The sequence below is a fragment of the Sardina pilchardus genome, chromosome 18, assembly GCF_963854185.1.
Source record: "Sardina pilchardus chromosome 18, fSarPil1.1, whole genome shotgun sequence".
NCBI lineage: Eukaryota > Metazoa > Chordata > Actinopteri > Clupeiformes > Clupeidae > Sardina > Sardina pilchardus.
The window spans coordinates 30,905,096-30,929,627 of NC_085011.1; the positions used below are offsets into that span (position 1 = coordinate 30,905,096).

Sequence of the window (24,532 nt, forward strand, 5' to 3'; positions counted from 1 at the left end):
AGTAATGGTAGCCGAAGCTATATGACATTATGATTTGTTTGTCACTTCGTCTGTTTTTATAACACAAAAGGATTGATGTCCTTGGTATCAATGGAAAGCTCTGTTTCTCCTCTTTCATTTGATATGCTTGTTGTGTCTGTGCGATGTCAGGTGCGTGAGTAATTTAAGCGAGAGTGCTGGATGCCTGGGTGAACGCAGAGCAATATAGGCTGTAAATATGATATACTTTGATTTAACTTCATGATTTAATTTTATTTTCATACTTGATCGTACAGACAAGTGTCTAGTCTCGTTGGAAAGCCCCGGCTCTGCTCTTTTGTGCAGTATTCGTCTCATCTGACATATAATCGCGGAGCAATGTAACAGAGAAGAAGGGGTGTGTTTTTTGACGCACTTTGCGTCCGTCGGGCTCATAGGGTTAAAGTGTAAGTTTGGCGGAAATTGAAAATAAAGCTATTTTCTGAATGAAAATACATCAACTAAGCCGTGGAGGAAGTAATTTTCGCTCATCACGCAGTACAGAGCTAGCACGGGCAGGAGTTACAGTCCAAAATCGCGTGACATTTCTGTGCTTCAGATGGGGTTGCGGTCTCGAATTGATTCTACGTGTATACTGACTATTCCAAAGTTTACAGACTGATTGGTGCTTCGTTTTATGTGTAGACACCTAGAGCAAGCTACTGATGAGGTTTGGCGCTGTTTTGAGCAATGTTAGTGGTTTAAAAATGCGATTTTGAAAGCGTGTGGCTCTAATCCCCATGCTAACCCACTGTTTGCGATTTTGGGCTGTAACTCCTGCCCGTGCTAGCTCTGTACTGCGTGATGAGCGAAAATTACTTCCTCCACGGCTTAGTTGATGTATTTTCATTCAGAAAATAGTTATTTTCAATTTCCGCCAAACTTACACTTTAATGAGGGTGTTTTGACGAATGGCGGCGGCTAAGGGTTCAATGAAGATGGTAAATAGAAAAGGGGAGCCTGGGCATCCTTGTCTAGACCCCCGTTGCAGAGTGAAACTGTGGGACATTAGTCCATTGGTGACCACAGACCCAACTAATGAACGACTCCCCGAAACCAACCCTCTCTAATGTAGCAAACAGAAAACTCCAGTTTACCCTATCAAAAGCCTTTTCTGCATCAAGAGTTACTATTACAGACTTCTCTTTTGTCATTGAGGAGTAGTACATGATATTAAATAATCTACGGGCATTGGAGGATGAATTTCTGCCTGAATGAAACCAGTTTGGTTCGGATGGATAATGGATGGGGTGACTTCTTCTAACCTAAGTGCTAAACTTTTGCCGATTATTTTGTTGTCTACGTTGAGTAGAGAAATTGGCCGATAGCTGGATGGAATTGTTGGGTCTTTGTTGGGCTTCAGGAGGAGTGAGATTGTTGCTGTGGAGGTGCTAGCTGGTAGTTTGGATTTTAGTTTGGATTCACTAATCATTCTGATGAGAAGTGGGGACAGAATAGACCAGAATTGTTTGTAGAACTCACCAGGGAAGCCATCTGGTCCTGGTGCTTTATTGTTGGGCATGCGTTGGAGAGCAGCAAACAATTTGTCTTGAGAAATGGGTAAATCTAGTTTATTTTTTTGGTTTTCATTTATTTGAGGTAGATTGATGTTATCGAGGAATGAGTTAATGGATTCTTGGTTGGGGTTTATTTCTGATGAATAAATCTTATTGTAGAAGTTATAGAAAGCTTGGTTAATTTCTTCAGGAGAACTGGTTAGCTTCCCTGCTGAGTTCTTTATGACTGAAATTGTTGTTTTTTCTTTGATTAGCTAAATATTTACCTGATTTATTGCTGTGGTGGAAAGATTCTTGCCTTAGCCGATGGATCATGAATTGAGTGTGTTTATTAAGTATTTCATTGAGTTTAAATGTGTATAGTTCATTCTGTGTTTCTTCTGATGGATTGCTTGCGTTAAGCTCTTCAAGTTGTTTGATTTTTTGATTCAGTTCTGTTTCCTGTTCTTTTTCTGTTCTTTTTTTATGCACTGAAAATGAAATTATTCTACCTCTAAGCACTGCTTTTCCTGTTTCCCACAAGAGGGATGGGAAACAGGAATTGATGCTCATTGAGCTCAATGCAAATCAAACAGGCTAATAGGCTAACTGGAAAAAGCACCATGCCAATCTCTAGCTATGGTGAAGGGTATGTGATGATGTGGGGCTATTTTAATTTCAAAGGCCAAGGGAACTTTATCAGGATGCATAATATCCTGGATCCATAAAATAGCTGGCCTTTAAAAATAAAAACATATAAAAAATCCTCCTGCTCCTATGGGAATTTAACATAGGGTTCAATTACTTATGCAACCTGTATTTAAGGAAGAACATTTATCTATTTACGATACATTCTTCAATCACAAAGAAAATTAGTGTCCTTAGCGGTTTGATTTTTACTCATTTTTTGAATTAAGGCATTACAATCAATTCTCAAAAGATGATTTTATATTCCTCTTTTTAGTCAACTTTAGCATGGGTGTGAATACTTACTATACCCACTGTAATCGGGGCACTGTGCATTGTAGCACTTTGAGATCATTGATTTGATGTGAAGTGCAATATAAATAAAATGTATTATTATTATTATTATTAGTTTCATTGAACCTTTTCTGTTAAACCCTTAAATTGATTGACATGTTCATAATGTGTCAGATCCATGCTCCCTAATTTGCAATGATTGTCTACTACGTGTCATGTATGGCATGTTACTCTTGTGATTAAATTTAGCATCATGTTCCCAAACACAGACCTGCAAATGTGCTAATCATAGAATAGCAAACTCCCTCAGGACATCGATATGATTGTTTAAAAAGACCATTGTCTCAAGATTTGTAACCTTTCATTCTACAGTTATATCCCAGAATAAAGCCACGACAGAGAAGTCTGGCATAAAAGAAGAGGATACTTGTGGAGCAGATCAAGTTGAGGATAACATCAAACCACTGAAGAATCACGGGGTGCTCATCTATGAATTGACATGGAGCTCACTAGAAGGGTAGCTCGGTCAAAATATGATGATACCAAAATATATGAAGGATTTCTTTGAGAGGAAAAAATATCAAGATTTTATAATCAGTAACTCTTTGGGCTCATCCAAAGCATTTTTACAGATGACAAATGTGAAATTTATGTTGTGCATGTGTTTCTTAATCTAAGCTTTTAATAGAGGGAGATCCATACCTATATTAAATGTCATGACATACAAGGATCTGTAGAAAAGGGAAACTGAGATTTCAAGTTTAGAGTTAGAACGGCATCTGCACAACTGCCTCTACAATTAGGGTGACCAGACGTCCTGGTTTTCCTGGGACAGTCCCGATTTTGAGTGGCGTGTCCCGAGTCCCGACAAAAGCCTGTCCCGGTTTTCACCAACAACTATTGAAGTGTGGTTTTAATAGGCTATAGCCCGATCACTACCTAAACCCATGTAGAAACTAGCATAAAGCGTCCGACGTATGATATGATTTGTGTGTGTGTGTTTGTGTGTTTGTGTGTGTGTGTGATCGTGTGCCTGTCGATCGCAACAGTCTGCACAATCTTTGCAGTCAATGTTACATTGTTTCATTGCCTCGTTTTAATGGCTAGCAGGTTACGCTACGACAATGCTGAAGAGAAAGTAATCATTCTCAATAACCTAGTCCGTGAGCCAGAGGGGTTGGTCGTTACCAAAAAGGTGGCAAACCATACCTTTTCTGAAAGCCTTGAATCTCAGCTTTTCAATGATGTATAATGGCCATCTGACAAGAGTTGTTTAGAGTTATCACACATAATGTAAACTAAGGTTGAGAAAATAATATGGCTGAGTTTCGTTTTCAAAAAATGTTTTCATGCTTAGATCTGGATAATAGGTGAGGAATGTTTAGGAATCAGACAGTGCAGGCCCTAATCTCTGACTGAAAGTGCACAGAATTTGTGCATTTACACAGCAATATTTAAGAAATTTTCTCGGGGGTGACACCCCCGAACCCCCACTACCATTTGGGCTTAAGGACGGCAACGAAAAAAAAAAAAGTTTCACCCGCATGTTGACGTTACATTTGGTCACGCACAAAGTGTCCCGGTTTTAGATCAGAGAAATCTGGTCACCCTATCTACAATGTAACCCAAGGGGCAACTGTGCACATCACAGCACATAGGGCTGGTGTCCCCTGGGGACCAAAAGCTTCTACCAAGTTTCAAGCTGTTGAAATAGTCTCATGTTTGTCAAGTCCTTAACCTCTATGTAATGACATCTAATACCCAAGTGAATTTTGGTGCAATATCTGCCTTATGTTGTGAAAAAGGAAATCTGTGCATAGTATGTTTCTGTGAGCACTTCACCTAGTGTCATTGTAATAGAGGACCATTTTTTTTTCTCATTTTGCCATTATTTGCTTATTCTGTGGATTTGTTCAGAAATCACTGGGGTCAAAGACTGCATTCACATGCATGCCATATTCTGGTTTTAGTCTAAATAATATTCCAGTTAAGTTATGTAATCACCTCAACCCAATTGCCTTAACTTGATTGATTATATTCCCATTGCTAAAAACACGGATAAGACCCCTGGCATACCCCTATGTTATTGGGGCATGTAAACACATTAGTTGGAAAATTACCCTACTAATAATCTTAATAACCATTAATTTACATTTGCACTAGCCTGACATGGCCCTCCGTAAGCTTCCGCTCAATTTTCATTTCCCTTTACCATTACGTCTGGGTCTGATCCCATTGAACTCGATTTCTCTTCCACCGGACCAATCAGCGAACGTAAATTTAGGCTATGAAATTAGCCTATTCTATCTGCAACTCGCGAAAAGTTCAAATTGCCTGATTCTGGACTTCGATGCAATTGGATAACTACGACCAAAACAGAAAGTTGTAGCGCTGTCGTCATCAGTTCAGCTCGCCTTTGTCCCGCCTACGCCGAGTTGATTGCTATTGGTGCAAACCGAAATTTGCATCATTGCTTGTGGCCAGAGTATCTTGCAGACACAATTCAAATTGTGCTCTTGCGAGAACTCTGGATTTCCAGGGTAGTGAAAAAGGGTACGAGAAACTCCATGCAGGTTTTGTACAAATTCTGAATATAAAAATCAGCCTTAATTGGAATATGGTGTGCATGTAGACACAGTCATGGTTTTTACTATATGCATGGATCCCTTCTGTGTTATTGTATGTTGTATATTAGAATTGATATTGGGATAAAAATAGAAAAATCAATATATTAGATAATGTTGATCAAATTGATTACTGTTTAACATTTGATCGCCTTTGCATCGGTCACCACCCTTTTTATATCTGTATGTGCACATTGGTAATATTCAACATAGTCAACACTAAGCTTATATTGAGTTTTCTGTTACTGAAAAGGATAAGGAAAAGATGAAGCCCCTGGACTGAAGTTATTCAAAAAGCAATAATAATGATAATAATAATAGTAAATATCAAATTTTGTTACATCAATTCTCTGTATATCCATTTACTTGTCATTTTCTGTAGGTAAGGTGGAAATATGAATTACAATGGTGAAAGTTATTATTTTATTTGTATGTCAAATAAAAAAAGGATAGTCTAAGGACATGCATACTCTACCATTATCCCAATGATGTTTTTTTTTTTTTTTTATCTTGATTTTTTGTTCTTTTAATGACACTGTTTGTATGATCATTATTCAGTATTTTAATAATAAAACAATCTTATACATATGGGTGTGAACCTCGCTTTCATTACAGTTTTTTACAGTCACTTTGCTACTATTTTCAGAACCTTGATGTAATTTTTCAAACTCTAGACACAAAATGGCTTTCACTTGTAACACAGGCTGTCTAATGTTCAAAACATTGTATTGTGCATTCACATATTCAAAACAATCTTGCACTTTCACAACCATTGGTTCAAAAAACAAATTTACTGTGAAATACCACTGAAACATAACTATAGATCACCCGCACACAAGCAACTGATAGTTTCATTGTCATTATGACCGCCGCTAGCGTACTGTAGCTAGCGAAGCGGTCATATAGTTGTTGTCAAAGGTTTTTTTATTTATTTATTTTTTTAATTATTTTTTCCCGTCATCGATCCTGAATTTTTCGTCAACAATTCCCGGGACACCGTAACACCACATGAAACTTGGTGGGCATGTAGCCCCAGTAGACTTCTGCGGAAAAATTCCGTTTCGTCCCCGGGGGTCACTCCAGCCCCGCGCTGCCCCCGCCCGAAGCCCAAAAATGTCCGTTTTTCCTACATTACTACCTGAACCGTGGCGCCGAGGATGACAAAATGTTTATGGTATGTTGGTCTCAAGAGCTTGCATCAACTTAGCTTATAACCAGTCATTTGTGATTTGCACCCCCACGGTAAAAATTGAAAATGCAATGTAATATTGCTTTATTTGCCCATATCTTCAGATGAGATGTTATGAACTGCACCAAATTTCATGTGTATGATTAACCTGACACCCCCTGGGAGTATGCCAAGTTTTGTGGAATTTCATCCATGGGGGGCTATAAAATAAATGGATTTATGTGTACATTCAGGACTGTATACCCATCGGCCAGTAGATGGTGGAGTCTAAATCCCCCCCTGGGGATTTCAAAAACTGTTCCACAGTGTGTGCCTGTGTGTGTGTGAACGTGTGTGTGTGTGTGCACGTGTGTGTGTGAGTATGTGTGTGTGTGTGTGTGTGTACACGCGTGCACATGTGTGTATGTGTGTGTGTGAGTGTGTGCCTGTATGTGTGTGTGTGTGTGTGATCTGATATTGGAGTGACAGTGACGGCAGAGAACACAGTGAACATATACACATAGAGACACATAAAACACACACACAAGCAGACACACACACACACACACACACTCATAGACAGAGAAGCACTCATACACATAAGCAAGCGCACACATGCACACACTCATTTACATACATAAAAGTTGCAGTAGGGGATGGAGTAGGCGATGGAAACAAAAGCATGATTGATATTTGTGGAGAGAATGTGCAGGACTGAGCGGCGGTCATATTGTGTATCGCTTTGCGTTGTTCTTACAATCATTAAATATTGTAGAACAAAATAGGTGATGCAGGTTTCATTATGGTACTACATGTACAGTACAGTAAACACATCTCTGTAAAAGTACTGCAGTAGTAGAGAGAATACTACAGACACAGTGGAATCTTTGTGGATCTTTGAACAAAGTTTGTAATATATTGATGCAAAACAATACAGTACAATCACAACATAAGTTTATTTGAAGTAAAGTAAAAATAATTTGCTATGACATAGAAAAGAAAAGACAGCTTGATGAAAATATAAAATATATTTAAAAATATGTTTTATTTTATATACTGTAAAGATATAGAATATCAGGCTACATCCATGGATATTGTAGTCTAATTGGTTCATGCTCCACGCTAATTGGTGATACAGCAGGTTACGTCATATAAGTATCTGGGTGTTTTTATGGGTTGTTTCCTTACCTGACACATTCATGTTGAAAACCTTAGGAAATCGTTAGCCATCAATCACCTGCGAATCACCTCCCCACTCAAAGGCAAGTTGGTGGAGTTGTCACTGTCTCTTGTAGCCTGTGTGACTTACAGTGATTGACGGCTAACGATTGCTACGTGCTAGATGGCTGACCGATAGCTCGTACATACCTTCAGATATATTTTTTGGTTACAAAACCTGGCTTTTTGGATTTTAAAGTTCATATTCCTCACTAGAAGTAGCAAAATATAAGGCAACAAACCCTGAACTTACTTGTTAGTACAGAAATACTGCCTTCGATTAGTTAGCTCCGCCATCTTGGATAACAAATTCAACTTTACTTTCAAACAAGGAACGTCACGCTGCCTTCACTCCGATTGGCAGTCGCTTTGTCGCTTCGCTCAACATTTGCATAAAATAGCCTGCTTGTCTATTTTAGCCCCGCCTTGCTCGCGACAGCGGCAAGCTTGTCGCTTGTCTCTGGCAAAAGCCTACTCCCATTGAAAATGAACGGCAGCCTGTCGTTTTGTCGCTGTCTCTTGTAGCGTGTGTGACTGCAGGTTACCCTGCAGTCACACACGCTACAAGAGACAGCGACAAAACGACAGGCTGCCGTTCATTTTCAATGGGAGTGACGCAGGCGCAGACCCATAGCCTGACGAGCCAGACCCACATCAAGATGTAGGGTCTGGACACTCACAGTAGACAGGGCTCAATCGGAGGGGTGGGATAAACAGTTGTCTTTCAAATTCCCTCCCCGCAATAGGATAACGCTAAACGAATCATCTTCTTGTTTTCAAGTAGCAGGATGCGTAACCTTCCCTCTCCACGCAATAGGATAACGATAAGCGAATCATCTTCTTGTTTTCAAATAACAGGATGCATTACCGTCACAACTTCTGGTCGCATGTCAGTCACCATTATGTTAAGCCCACCCACTGACTCTATACACGCTGTGATTGGCCCGCTTTTATTTTCCATTTCTCAGCTCCTTAGCTGTACGGAGCGTTGCTAGACTGCCCCGCCAGCCAAATTACATTTGCTGCCGCTAGGGGCGTCTAGATTTCTAGGCTAGCAGATCCACCTTTCTGCCACTTCAATTGTCGTGTCGTAACCAAGGGGACAGGAATATTCCCGGAAGTAGAAAAACGAATTGAGCTGGTGATCAACCCTCTGCTAACTGCCATGGACGGCCATAGATTGCAGATTTTTTTGCGATCCCATAACTTCCCATAACATGTGCCCTGTGTCGCCCTTATAGCTTCTGTATATTCTATAGGGTATCGAAGGCAAAACTCATTCACGTCTTCCCCGTATATAACGTTGGTTTCCCGTAAAGAAGTATAGTCGGTTGGAGGGAAGCTAACGTTCGACGTCGCATTTCCCGTAATGTTTGGATCGTGAATTGGCTGTTAGAGCTCAGTCCAGCCGGCACGAAAACCATGACGGAAAGGCATTCGCAAGATCAGTGAAAAAGGGCGTAGCCTACGGTAGCCTACTGTTTGATAGGGTAAAGCATTACCTAGAGGCAAGTAAACATAATAATAATATTAAAAACTAACGTCTATCAGACGAGTTACAGCAATGTGCAGGATGGCTAACGTCACGAAGTGAGTACGAGTCTGCGCAGTACAATGGAAAGTAAACAGAATTTTGTTTCTGCCCCCTCCCATTGAGAACAACGGAGTCTGTTTGTCCATTTCTTTTAGGTCTATGGTCGTAACCCGCTATTTCCCTATGGGTGACGTCAAGCGACTTTTAACGGTCGCGCAAAGCATTCCGGGAAGGCAGCTCTGCATTTGAAATAGTGTTGCGCGACACAAAAGCTGGCCGATGCCCATCTTTATGCAAATGAGACCGTTGAACGCGAGGCAACTATCCAATAGGAGTAGAGCACAGGGGCAACAAGGGGAAGTTCTCTCGCAGGTCCTCTGTACTAGAGATTGTACTACAAAAAAACCTCACAAAACATTAGTTCCTAGCAAGTAGCAATGGATGAGAAAATTATTGTTGCGGTTGCAGGCTACCCCAACCTGTACGACCCTTCCCTGTCCCTACAGGGACAACGATCAAAGAAATTCTGCCTGGAGGGGAGTGGTAGCGGCTGTTGGAGTTCCTGGTTGGTTTGCATTGTGTAGCCTAAATTGAAATTAAAATGTTGATTCAACAGATGACTTGCAATGTTAGCAGAAAACACATGTGCATCTGCAGACATCGGGAAGATTTAAACGCAGGACGAATGAAACATTCCCGTTTTCCCCCCGAGTGCAACAACGATAAACAGACATTATTTTGGCCAAAAAAAAACAAAGGGCATATTAACCTCCATTGCTAATTCATAATGCTATAATGGCATAGCGCATGATATTTCCATAACCGCAATGAGTTGTATCCCATCAGCGATCAATCTATCTAAAATAACACACATTTGAAGTACCCTTCATGATATGTTGTCAAAAATTGAAGTTGTGGGAAGTTTACATAGCTTAAGCTGTATGTTTCATTCCCAGCCAGGAGGGACAAAGAGAGATTATGACAGGGGGTAAAAGATGCAATGTTAGCAGAGAGAGATTCTGAGGGGAAAAAAACAACATAATTCGCAGTAGTTGAGCAAGCATATTCATACATAACCTACATACATTTTCATACATATACAGTATGTGTGTGTGTGTGTTATTATTATTAGAGGATGTGTGCCGTGCCCGGTGGAAAAGCCTCCGGGACCAATACACACGGGAGAAAAGAAAGGAGGAGAGGAACAGGAGTGGGGCTGGGGCCTCATCAGCTCGGCCATGGAGGTACAGTGGGTATAGTAAGTATTCACACCCATGCTAAAGTTGACTAAAAAGAGGAATATAAAATCATCTTTTAAGAATTGATTGTAATGCCTTAATTCAAAAAATGAGTAAAAATCAAACCGCTAAGGACACTAATTTTCTTTGTGATTGAAGAATGTATCATAAATAGATAAATGTTCTTCCTTAAATACAGGTTGCATAAGTATTTGACCCCTACTGTATGTTAAATTCCCATAGGAGCAGGAGGATTTTTTGTACAGTATGTTTTTATTTTTAAAGGCCAGCTATTTCATGGATCCAGGATATTATGCATCCTGATAAAGTTCCCTTGGCCTTTGGAATTAAAATAGCCCCACATCATCACATACCCTTTACCATAGCTAGAGATTGGCATGGTGCTTTTTCCAGTTAGCCTATTAGCCTGTTTGATTTGCATTGAGCTCAATGAGCATCAAACAGGCTAATAGGCTAACTGGAGAAGCACCATGCCAATCTCTAGCTATGGTGAAGGGTATGTGATGATGTGGTGCTATTTTAATTCCAAAGGCCAAGGGAACTTTATCAGGATGCATGATATCCTGGATCCATGAAATAGCTGGCCTTTAAAAATAAAAACATATAAAAAATCCTCCTGCTCCTATGGGAATTTAACATAGGGGTCAAATACTTATGCAACCTGTATTTAAGGAAGAACATTTAGCTATTTACGATACATTCTTCAATCACAAAGAAAATTAGTGTCCTTAGCGGTTAGATTTTTACTCATTTTTTGAATTAAGGCATTACAATCAATTCTCAAAAGATGATTTTATATTCCTCTTTTTAGTCAACTTCAGCTTGGGTGTGAATACTTACTATACCCACTGTATATGGCTGTGATGGGGTTCCTGGCCCCATTCCTGGAGGGCAGGCAAACCACCTCCAACCTGTCCCGCAGGGCTACCCCTGTCACAATCCCCTCAGCTGCGCCCACACCTGCCTAGCTGGCTGTGCCCGTGCACACACCTGCCTTGCTAGCTGTGCCCGTGCACACCCCCACACCTGCCCAGCTGGCTATGCCCACCACCCCACTGGTTGTGCACACCCCCACACCTGCCCAGCTGGCTATGCCCACCACCCCACTGGCTGTGCACACCCCCTCACCTGCCCAGCTGGCTATGCCCACCACCCCACTGGCTGTGCACACCCCCTCACCTGCCCAGCTGGCTATGCCCACCACCCCACTGGCTGTGCACACCCCCTCACCTGCCCAGCTGGCTATGCCCACCACCCCACTGGCTGTGCACACCCCCCCCCCCCCCCCCCACCTGCACTTACCCCTCTGGTTGTGCACACCCCGTTAGTTGCACCCACCCTTCCACCTGTGGAGGCTGGAGACCTGGAGGAGGCAGGCCCTTCGACCGCTCATTTTCCTCCTCCATTGAGGAAGAAAAGAGGAAAGGGCACAATGAGTGTCTTTAAGCGCAAGCTTCTGGAGACTCTGCAGGAGGCGGGCACAGTACAGGAGCCAACACCACCACCTTCTCCTGCTCCTACTGCTCCTCCTGCTCTGTCCCCAGTAGATGAGGACGAGGGTTTTTTTTTTAAGCCTCATGCCAGCCATTCGCCGGATGACCTTGGCCAAGAGGGCCGAGGTGAAATTTTTAATATATCGTTTAGTGTATGAGGCAGATGTAGAGGAAAGGGAGTGATTTTCAGTTAGTTTATTTAAATGTTCATTTGTGTTAATTTATAAACTAATGTTATTTATGTTCAGGTTTGTTTTTTATGGCAAATTGTTAATATATTTTTGTTCAATAAATAATGGAGTTGTTTCAATGGTTTGCATGACAATAGTTGGGTTATAACCGGTGAGTTGAATGACAAGGGTGGGTTAAGAGTTATGGATTCCCAAAAGAGTTGAAGATTTCAAATGGTGTTTGAAAACATTACTGTGCTGCATAGCACTATGGTTCATAAACCGAAGGTACACTGTTCCATAACAGGATTTATATATTTGGAAAGACTCAAGTTTTCTATTGGTGTCACTTATATCTTATTAGGACAAAATCATGCAGAGATTCAGATGTGTGTTTGTAGAAGTTTTTAAAATAGACAATCAGTTTAGACTTAGACAGGGTGTTAAAGAGCAGTGTACTGTATGTATAATGCTTGTGCTACTTTGGAATGATGCTTTTCGAGGACAATGTGGGTGGCTCTTAAAAGAACCGTTGTGGTAATGCAGCTGCTGGATCTGTTTATGGCCGGACCTGCCATGGAACAGCACCCTCTTCGCTGAAATAAGAGGAGAAGTTGGCTCTCACTCTCAAGGCCTCCCGTGTGGTGTTGTTTGCAGACATCCTGGCAACTCCCCGGAGGCAACTACCATCGCCAGGCCTGTGGAAACAACCTGCACTCTGCCTTCTCCTCAGGGTCATGACCCGCAGGTAGTTGTGGAGCATGCAATTGGCTCTGACACACGTCTCAGCAGTGGAGGGGCTGACAGCCATCACTCTCCTGTACATTCGCCACTGTGACAGAGTGCCAAAAGCACACTCAACTACAAGCCTGGCACGACTGAGGCGGTAGTTGTAAACCCTCCGCTCTCCAGGGACATGGGGGCCAGGGAAAGGGCGCATGAGGTTCTGATGGAGGGGAAATGCCTCATCACCCACAAACACGTATGACATTGGACCACGATGCTTAGACCCAGGGATGATCGCATCTTCAGGGAGGTCCAGGGTGCCATCTCGGAGGAAAATGAAATGTGCTGGATGAGCTGGATGATGAAATGTTCAGGCAACATTTCAGGCTCTCCAAGGATCTGTTCGACGACCTGCTGGCGCGAGTGGGACCACGAATTGCTAAAATGAATACCTGTCTTCGTCAGGCAATTGGTCCTGCTCAGCGCCTTGCTATTTATTATCGGAATACATCGCTTGATTTTCAACACTTTAATTGAGTGTCAATTTATTATGATCATGTTAGAACCATTACATTTTGGTTTTCAAATTTTCCTATGCACTGAGATACTTCCATCATACCATATCATTGACAATCATTTGTTCTATAATGTACTTCCATTGAAACGCATTGATTTTGGCTTGACTTGATTTCCTCATTTCTGAGGTGATATGAAGTAATATCTAATATTCCCTTTGCATAGGCTTTTGGTATCCAATATAGAAGCAAAATGCAGCAATTATTTTGAAGCTGACTGTACCTATTGTTCAGATTTAGTTTTCTATATGCAAATTATTGCATATTTAGGTAAAACTGGTCTCATTTGCATATCTAAACATCACATTTCAGAAAACTTGCAATGCAAAAAGTCTTTGCCTTAATGTGAGTAAACAACTGTGAAAGTTTCAATTTGAAATCTGTAGTTTAAAATTTTACCCATTTCACCAGTAGTAAATCCCAATGGCAAAAAGCATTGGAAATTGCTACCTTTGACCTTGAAAAAAAGTATGTTCCACTAAATATAAATGGGTAGATTTTTTATATGTTAATAAGATATACCTAGGGATCACAAAAAACTTTGAATGATACTATTGCAATTAGTTATGGGTCAAACGCTAGATTGACTGGCCTACTAAGCGTGATGGTAATAAGATTCGAGCTGTGGCGCAACTGTTTAAGGCATATGTATCGTACGCCAGCGACCGGGGTTCAAACCCCACTCCACGAACCACGAAAAGGCATTGTTTTATTAAAAAAATTAAAGATATTCTGTTTTGCGATTTTTTTTATGTTTGCGATGTCTGCTGAAAAGAAAAGTTAATATGTGAATTCGTGGTTCAGCGCACACTCACACACATTTTTACATTGACATAGTGTCGGGCTCAAGTGTCTGTCGAGAGAGAAGAGGGGAGGGAGGCAGTCGTCCTCAGTGCCGCATATTGACCCTTCCCACTCACGTGACCTTAGTAAGAGCGGCTGCCATTTTGGACATGTAGTGGACTGAAGTTTGAATGCAATGGACGAGAAAACGTAAATGAAAAACGAGTAAAATAAAATGCAGAAAACACCTTCACTGTCCAGCGATGTAGGGCATTTACAGGGTGAGCAGAGGGATCGTCCCTGGAGCCGGTGGTCACCATCTTATTACAGCTAAGGTTTGTTTACATTCACATTTAACGAACTGCATGTCGCACACTGAAACAAGTTAGTATCAACCAGTGGCGTTTTCTCCCGGGAGCCAAGGCCCTATCTTGTCCGACAATCACTATTATTGTAAATACAGGACTGTTTTGTGCATTCTTTCTTTGTGTGGAGATGTGTGAGGGAGGGAGAGAGAGAGACAGTGCGTGTGTGTTGCAGTTACCAATGACCCTCGTCCAGTCTGTTATGTGTTTTACATGGTCTGTAGGTTAGAGTATGTGTAAGGGATAATCAACGACGCGCCGTGCGTTTATAGGAAAATAATGCACGTTCGAAGTGGTAATAAGGACCCGACGCCGCAGGCGGAGGGGACTTTACACCTCGATAAGTGAACAACAAACAACAAACAAATAAATACGTATTCGTCACTTGGCTTCCTCGGAAATGTCCCTTACGCCTCGTCACTGGTATTAACATAGCATTAACAAGTTGACCATGTTCGATTCCACTTATGCATGTGAGAAATCCTAGTCTACTATTCAGTTCAGAGGAGAGCTTAATTTAGTCAAATTGTGTTCGCTCTCGAAAGCTTTGCCCGCGGACATGCGATTGATCTTGCAAACGCAAACACGCATGCCAGAAATCTCTATCACATATGAAAAATATATAAAGACAAACTTGCGCTCACGAAGCAGACGATTAAAGCCTCAATGCTTGCATAAAACGTCACCTCACTGAACAACGCTGTTGTTCTATTCCTTTCGATTATCCTTTTAATTTCCGCGTGTTAGCCGTGGTAGACTACTGGTAGTTCATGTCCAAAATGGCACTTACTTTTGCTCTGACGTCACGTGGGATGGGTCAATAGAGCTCCACAGTCCCGCCCCTCCTCCGAGAGAGGTGCTTGTCCAGAAGTAAATTTCTCATTCATTTCTCCCATTGACTTCTGGAAAAATCCGTATATAAAGAGTTTTAGACCATGCCTTAGGCTAACCAGCTACGATGTGACTCATAAGCATATAACTTATCATTTCGAGTGAAAAAATGAACAGAAAATGTAAAAAAAGCGAAAGGTACAAGACTGTGTACATATCTTAAATTCCGAATTAGAAAACTCAAATCCCGTGATGTTTTGCAAACGTACACACATTTCCAACATTTGCAGCCTAACGATAGATTAATATGGAACCATGTTAAACTAAGAAAAGAGGATGATTACTTCCTACCGTTTCCATTGAGTAAATTCAACCTTCAAGATGAGAAACCCGTTCTTTTTCGGAAGACCACACATCGGTCCAGACAGCCCTGCAGCCATTTTATATTTTGAAGTTCCAGCGAGACGAAGCTGGACGATAGGCGCGGGAAAAGTTGAGTACAGTTTGTTTGGGATTGCCATGGCAACGGCGATCTCTACCAATCAAAGGCTCTGCTTTCACCAGTTTTACACGGTAGGGTGTTGGGTAGTGTAGTACTCTCTCGTTAAATCGTGAATAAAACATTGTTTTCTCAAAACAAGGTTGATGCCCCGTTAACTTTTGACATCTATATGAGCAGGTATAATCGCTTAGTCACATCGTAGCTGGTTTTAAGTCTACCATGGACGGTTACGATTTTATGGCTTATTCTCCAGTTGTCAATGGAGAAATTGTATTGGATTTTTACTTCCGGACAAGGCTGTGGGTGGGACTGTGGAGCTCTATTGGTAGGTCATAATGTAGTGAACTGGTTAGACGAGTGTGGGGGAGGGGGAATGATCGCACAAGACAATTGCCCTTCATGAAATGGATCTCACAGACGGCTGTCGATTTTTAAATGTAGCCTACTACACCACTTGCGAAATCGGACGTGGCACATAGCCTAATTATTAGGCTACTGGATTTAATAGCAAATCCATAGACTTTGTTCATCCTATATATACAATAAGTATAAAATCCGACAATCCAAAACAATAATGAGATCTCCCAGAAACGAAAAACAAGTTTGTTGAGTAGCCTAGTCCTTCCAACAATCTCAGCTTTTGCGTTTGATAGATAAAAGGCATCCTGTCCTGCTGTATTCCAATGAGAAAAAAAACATCCACAAGGTAGGCTAAGGGTCACGGTAATGCAGCATGCATGAATCTCTCTCTCTCTCTCTATACACAGTATGTATATATATATATATATAACGCACAAAACTTTGTTAAGCCAGCTCCATACATAACAATAGCTGCCGCGCGCTCTCCCCGGCCTCCATTCAAACTAAGGGCAAACCCATTCATTCGTGCCCAAAAAAATATTGTCAGTAAGGATAGGTCATATTACCAAATGGCGAACCTCGAAAATTATTGAGGATATAGAGCCGTGCCCATTACGCACTACAGTTATTTTTTAGGCTATTGCTTTATTTGAGTGTTTTTGTCTACCATGGCAAACATAGTTGAAACGTTCGCTCTAAACTTATGTATTTCCAATCGGTTTTCACAATCAGTGAAATCGCAATGATAATGGCACTTTGTAAAAACAATAAATTCTTAGGATTTGTTCTCTCACCTGCAGCAGGCCCATGCAAAAGCCCATCCACCTAATTTGCATTTGAAAGAGCCAATCACTAAAGTGACACATTTAGTCTGGAAAAAGTAGCAGGCTAGCCTACTTTGAGTTTTTTTGACCCCTCTAATAAATTGCCTATAGGCCTAGGCTACTACGATATGTAGGAAGGGCTGCCTAACTGTTCCCCCTAAGAGTTTTTTCATAAGATAAAATGTTTACGCTATTTAAGTTTAGGATTTGGTAGACAAGACAACCTCGGAAAAGTTCTTCAGATAAACAATTTTTGTTATTGAATTAAAGGAAAGAAAATGTATCGCCGGGGTTTCGGGGCTTGCGAAGGCATTCGTTGATCTTATCGATGCAGTCCTTGCGGCCACTTCTCCCCATCGTGCACCTGTCCCTGAGTTATAGTCTATATGAGTAAGCGCTTATGCTCTAACCGCATAATAAAAGAAGCACCTGCATTCCACAGCAGTGCTTATGGCAAGGCTATTAACACCTGTCACTGAGCTATGGACAAGCAGTCATGCTCGAAAATTATCATAATAACAGACACACCTAATTGTATGGCTCTATGTTTAAACACATCAAATTAGCAAGCATTTCTAGCATTATATATTATTTGAGCCGTGTGCTACAGTAATTTGCACTGCAACCCGCCCATTTCATGTGAACGCGCACCAACTCCGATGAGATTAACCCCAGTTCAACAAATTAACTTCTTACTCAGCGTCGTAGTACCGACTAACGCCAATGAAGATAACCAGGTTTTGTCAACCCCGGTTTAGCAAAGTAACCCTGGGTTACATCTGGGTAGGTTGAACTCCCTTCGTAGTACAGGCCCCCTGAGTCTTTGGATAATCCTGTTCTTTATTGGGTTTTTGGCCTGTACAAACCAATTGTTGATTTTTCTTGTTAATTAGTTGTGCGTGTTCTTGTGATGTTTGTATGTCTGTCAGCTCCATTTTTAACTAAATGTTTGCAAGTGGTAGTAAATGTTTGTCTCTCAGGTTCTCGCTCGTACATCTGTACTTTGTTGTGGTGAGCGAGCTTTAAACCAAACAGATCTTGTTTTCTTGTGTTTTCATGCATTGCCTTTCAAATGAAACACATTCTGGGTGAAAAATAAAAGTTGTGAAAGTAGGCCTATTTCAAGTATTTTGGAGTCTCTGTATGCTTGGGTTTCAGAAGGGCTGGGATAGTGTAAAAAAAAAAAACCTGCCAAGAGCCTTTCAAACTGTCAAGCAAGCTTCCTGAGAAGTCCCTATCGCTGATCCTGGGTTGAGCAGAATCCAGGATCAAAAAGCATGGCGGCCTCTGGTGGCCAAGCTCTTGTATGTCATCTCTGAATTAAAATGAGGGTGTATTGTAGGTCATGTACAATGTAGGTGATATAGATCAGTCCTTATGAATCACATAACATGATGATAGATAATAACGATCAAGATGCAGCAGTTTCATCTCATAAGTATTTATATCATGTCTTATTTTATATCAAATTTTTATTTTTCCAGAACAGGACAGAACTTTAACTCAGGTAAATATTCTAAGAAGATTCACAGTGTTTCCACACAGGTTTGAAAGCTAGTCATTTCTGGTTATGTGCATATCTTAAGGAAGAAATTCTCAGGAAGCTTGCTTGACAGTTTGAAAGGCTCTTGGCAGGTTTTGTTTTACACTATCCCAGCCCTTCTGAAACCCAAGCATACAGAGACTCCAAAATACTTGAAATACTTTGACAAGTATTTGACAAGTATTTTTCACCCAGAATGTGTTTCATTTGAAAGGCAATGCATGAAAACCCAAGAAAACAAGATCTGAGGGGTATTCCACAAAGCCGGTTTTATCACAAAACCGGGTAAGTTTGCGGTAACTCTAGGTTTTTTCGTTCCAAAATGAACACGGTATGCTAGTTACTATAGAAACATATGCTCTGAACCAAACCTGGTTGGAGCAGGTTTTGCACAGGTTAAGTTTGAAAGATAACCCGGTTTTGCTCAGGGTAGGCTATTTAAACCCGCGTTTTCCGCAGCTTTCTCGTGTTCGCAATGGCATGCCCTATTAATGAGAGGCCTATTGACATCGGAGCGCAAATAATTCGTGCAATTCACCGAGAGAGATTGATAAAACCACGGCTCGACATCTTGATGAATATTGGCTGATGCGATATTGTTTTTCACGTTAAACTTTAATATATTTAAATAGCCTTCTCCAGCCCTACGTTACCAATCGTGAACCTGCACTGCAAACTATTTGCATATAGCTCTCCATTTATTTGCGAAGTGTGGTTTTCTGTACAGTATTTGAGATGCTGAGCATATGGAAAGCTACGGTCTGCCAATCAGTGCGTACAGTCTGTCTTGCGCTGGAGCGGTTAGTGCGCGACTTCATCCGCTTTCCTGGCCACAACTCACAAGGGTCATTCAAATGGAGTTTCACTAACTCACAGGTCACCAATGCTTCAAGTGTCCCCAAGTGGTACAAAAATTATCCTTGCTGTTGACTTTCCATATGGGTATCACTCGGATACCATTCGGATACAATATTATGTCATTGGGTGCATTGATGGCACAAGTGCCTATAAAGGCCCCAGCCACAGCCTATATTGGCCATTTCCAATATCTTCAAGATAGTTTGTTAATCGCTGTCGATTTTATCATGATATGCTTCTTACATGATTAGCCTATACTTATGTGGAGGCAAAATTGCCTGGTTCGGTCTACGATGCCAGGATGTAATTTGGGCTATACATTTCAACAGACTGCGTTGCATTATGAACATATCATAGACCTTATATAATTGATGTGCTTGTGCAAGATAGCTCAAAGTTTGTATTTGGTCGCAGCGCAATTCGATGGGTAGCTCCTTGGGGATCGAGGGTATCCATGCCTTCCGACGCTCATCACCCTGTACCCTAATCCCGCTCCTGGACCACAGGCAACATTTAACCTGCCACACAGCAGAACCTGCGATTGAAAACCCATTTGGGACATTGAAGTCCAAATTTCAATGCCTACGTAGTATAAGAGTGTATTCCGCGCAAAGAGATGTAGAAATGTATGTGGAAAAATAATATACAGTAATTACTACCATGAATCGTAACATTTCATCTTTACTTGATCAGATGATCGCTTGGTTGGGGCCCGTCGGAGTAGCCTACATCCTTATAAAATAACAGGTTATGTGGTAGGAATGCTAAGAATATTTAACTGAGATATGAATAGATTCAGTTCAGATATTTAGGAACGTGCTTTTGTCATGAAACGTATGCATTCACGCAGTCAGCGATCCGCTTCCAGGGTTCCTCTGAATGGCAGAGGCTTTGGTGTTACTTTAAAAAACTTTTTCTAATGTATTACAGCCTGCGTTCGAGTTCTGAGAAACATGTGGCCCGTTTCTCGCCTAGAAATCTAGACGCCCCTAGCGGCAGCTAGCCTGTCTCGCCCTTTTGATCAGGATTTCCATGCTCCATACATCACGTCTTTATAGGTTTGGCGTGTACGCGCACAACCCAGTGTTAACCAACCCCGTGTTGATTAAACTATTTCTTAACCGGCGCGGTGGAACCGACCGCTCTGTTTTAGTCGGCTCAGGGTCAATCAACCTAGAGTTCAGCGTTAACTCTGTGTTTGTTAAAACTCCGTTCGTGGAATACCCCTCTGTTTGGTTTAAGGCTCGCTCACTACAACAAAGTACAGATGTACGAGCGAGTACCTGAGAGACAAACATTTACTACCACTTGCAAACATTTAATTAAACATCGAGCTGACAAACATCACAAGAACACTAATTAACAATAAAAATCAACAATTGGTTTGTACAGGCCAAAACCCCAATAAAGAACAGGATTATCCAAAGACTCAGGGTCACCAATCAACAAATAAAGGCTCAAGCCATTCCTGTTTGTTACATTTTTTTGTGTGTGTTTTCTTTGGCAAATGTTTGTTAAACATAAAGCAGACAAGGACATTCAAACATCACAAGGGCATGAAGCTGAGAAAAGACAAACAACACACATGAAAAAAACAGATTATCTGAACATGAACAACCACTAAAGGGTAGGCTATGTAAATTGATTGTGTTAGATCGGAATTGATTACTGTAAGGTTAAAATGATTGAGGTTAGATTGGTCTTGATATTGAACATAGGCCAGGGGCCTGTACTACAAAGCAGGGTTACTGACTTAGCTGGGTAACTTGGAGAGTAAGTTGATCACGTGTGGCGTAACTTCCCGGTTAACCCGTACTACGAAAGGTGGATAGGTTTTAACCGAGGTATGCTGCCATGGCAATTTACGCTGCATCTCAAACCTGCTCCGAGCAGGTTATGTTCTTGGTTAACCCGAGGTTTGCGGTTAACCACACCCTTTATAGGCGAAGTACCACCCCACAATGTCGACGTAGGCTACCTGGAAGATCCATTATTGGAGCGCAAATTGTAAGCGCCTCTCTTCGCAAGGCGAGGGTTTTTAAAGACCGCCAGAATCTTTCTCCATATATAATATTCTCTATGAAAGATAGCCTATACATTCTCAGCCGAGGGAATTTGTTGCATTTGTCAGCTGATCGAGGCAAAGTGGAGGCTATAAGCATAGGCAATATAACACATTTTCATAATTAAGAAATACTAATGCAAGCTATAACTAGGCCTATATAAACCTTCTGAATGTTTTTGAGTTTCATTTTCACCTGCTGCCAGCGGCACTGCCGTTGCATCTAAAATGTTCACAGGATTAGGCATAGCCTACACTAAATCAGTCAATGGGGCTAAACATTCAATTATCCTTTATTAATATTTATTAATATACATGGCATGAATTGTGTTGCACCTGTAGGACTCTTATGAACTCAAAATGTATTTATTTCAACACATTTCAGACATTCCGCAAGCTATTAATCCTCCGTAACACATAGGCTATTTAAGGAACATGAAATAAACCAACTTTACTAAGACTGATATAGTATATTAGGATTCTCCCCAGCTCTGGGGAGCTCAGTTGACAGAGGGAAAGTTGAATTGCAAACAGAGCATGATCTCTTTCTTCTAAAACTAGGCATTCATGCAATTCCAACACAATAATGATACAAAAATGACCACTCCAAAATGACAACTGCCTTCCAAAAGAAGCTGAAGGTAAACATTGCACCTTCAAGCTAAAGGTTGAGCAACCCGAGGTGTGTAGTATCCATCTGGGCAGTGATTTAGCAAAGTATAATTTCTTCAGGATTCTCATGAAAAGACAGATTGAACTACAGAATGAACTTGTACATGTACTACCACAAGAATGTAAAAATAGCACCGGGACAGATACGAACATTGTAAAGTAAGTAACATACTCACCATTTTCAAACGAGGGCGTACCGATAGTCCAGGAGTTTTTTCAACAAGCTGGCAACCTGAGGTGGTGTGCTTCGTCTCTTCTTCCCGTTTGTCTTTGTCCCCCTCTCAGGGTTGATACCCACAAGACACCTGAAAAGATGATCACCTGATATATAAATCTGTACAGCATAATGGAAGGCAGTTGAGACAAAGTTGGAGTCAACTGGAAGTGACTTTGTAACATTAACACACCTTTAATGACACAATGAAATGAATGAACATGTACAGTGGGGAGAACATGTATTTGATACCATGCTAAAGTTGCCTAAAAACCATCCAATCACCCATCCATTCATCACCCGCCGGGGTGGAAGCCTCCGAGAGTGGCGGTGTATAAAGAAGATGAGGATATTGAACATTACCTTACCACATTTGAAAGACTTGCATCAGCCTGCCGGTGGCCTTTTGATGCTTGGGCTCAGTCTCTTATGCCCTTGCTCAGAGGGAAGGCCAGAGCAGCTTTTGTTGTTATGAATTCCGAGGACACGAGGGACTACGTTAAGGTGAAACAGGCCATTCTTCGTAAGTTCGAGATCAGACCAGAGACGTATCGCCTGAGGTTCCACTCCAAGACCATCCAGGAGGAGGAGACGGCGAGGGAGCTCCGCGATAGTCTCAAAGACCTCCTAGAGAAGTGGCTTGAACCGGAGACGAGGACCAAGGACCAGATCTGTGACCAGGTCATCCTGGAGCAGTTCCTGGGCATGCTCAACCACGACCTGCAGGTATAGGTGAGGGAGCGTACCCCATGCTCCACAGCCGAAGCTGCAGAATTGGTGGAGACTTTCGTGGCCGCCAGACCGTCCAGACGGGGGTACCAGTTGGGCCCACAGGACGTGAGCAGAAGACCTCCATATGCAGCCCAGCAGGATCCACTGAAGTCTTCAGCCAGTAGGTCTGTGAGTGGTGGTGGTGGCATTTTTAGGCCCTACAACAGCCCCAATAGTCCTAGCCCCAATGAGCAGCCTGTTAGTTCACCTCCAGCTAGTATGCCCAAGGTCCCCATATGTCATGGCTGTGGTCAGTCTGGCCATATTAAGCCTAATTGCCCTGTTAAGACTGTTCACAATAGACTGTGTTATCTCCCTGGCCCTAGTAAGCACTGTTCACTCCTTATGCCGCTCACAGTCAGACAGGCAAAGTCGAGGTTCCGGTACTGATGTTTATTACTCACAAGACATGACATTGAAACACCGTAGAACTAAAGAAACAAACAAACACACAAAAGGCTTAATCATACGTTCTCAAACACAAAAATCATAACACGTGAATGAACTCAAAAGGACAAAAAGACAAAGTACATACCACTTTTCCAGCTTGCTGACTAAGAAAGGGATTTGAACGAACTTGACGACTTCTTAAAGCAACAATGTGCCACGAGCGCAATAACTTAGCTTTAGCTTCAAACAGGTAGCGCTACATCTTGCGTGCAACCGCTCACTCACTCGCTCATTCATTCAAAGGACACTTCTTCACCATACAAACAGGAAGTGACATGCAACAGGAAGTAACGTAAAAGACAGGACAACATCAAAATAAATACACCAAAAAGACGATCAAATAACATTGAATAAAGTGCACGTGAAATGATACCAAATACATAGAAATGCTTAGACTTACATATTACGAATACAAAAGTACACATTCTCTTTGTGAATACAAACACACTCCCACCATCACGCTGTGTGTGATTAATACTAGACTCATCCACTCACACTCATAAAAGGCTTAACCTTTAATACCTTACATTAAAACTTAATTTAATTTCCATTATAAAACTTGTGAAGCACTTAATTACTTTCAAGTATCAGTATTGTCTTATGTATGGGTCTTTCTAGATAAACTGGCTTGTGTGTGTGTTTGCCTTTGCTGTTCAATGCTGTGTCACTAACCAAGAGTTTGACTTTTCTGACCCTGTCATCAGCTCCTGGGAAGACTTCTACAACCTTGGCAAGCTTCCACTGACTACGGGGTGCCAGATCATCTTGGAGCAGAACAACGTCACTTATCTTTGCATCTCGTCTGCTCTTTTCCCACTTTTTCCTCTGTTGCAGGTTCAAAAGATATTCCTTTTTCCATCTGGTCCAGAACTCATTCGCAAAGAATTGAACTCTTCTCCATCTCTTTTGCAGGTAGAGGTCCTCTCGTCTGAACTCACCAGGTGGAGGTGCTATGATGGTGGATTTCATGGTAAGTATATGGTTTGGTGTCAATGGTTCTGGTCCTAATGGATCATTGATGTTCTCAACTGACAG

The 24,532-nt window shown here is 41.6% G+C and overlaps 1 protein-coding gene across 2 annotated transcripts in view; it reads left to right on the forward strand.

Moving 5' to 3' along the window:
- Positions 1 to 5,705, forward strand: part of tp53bp2a (tumor protein p53 binding protein, 2a) — a 78,066-nt gene extending 72,361 nt beyond the window's left edge. For both annotated transcript variants that reach the window (XM_062520258.1, XM_062520259.1), the window contains exon 19: positions 2,868 to 5,705. In XM_062520258.1, the coding sequence (XP_062376242.1) occupies positions 2,868 to 2,909 (42 nt within the window). In that variant the 3' untranslated portion in view covers positions 2,910 to 5,705. The remainder of the gene's footprint in view (positions 1 to 2,867) is intronic.
- Positions 5,706 to 24,532: the final 18,827 nt, after the last annotated feature.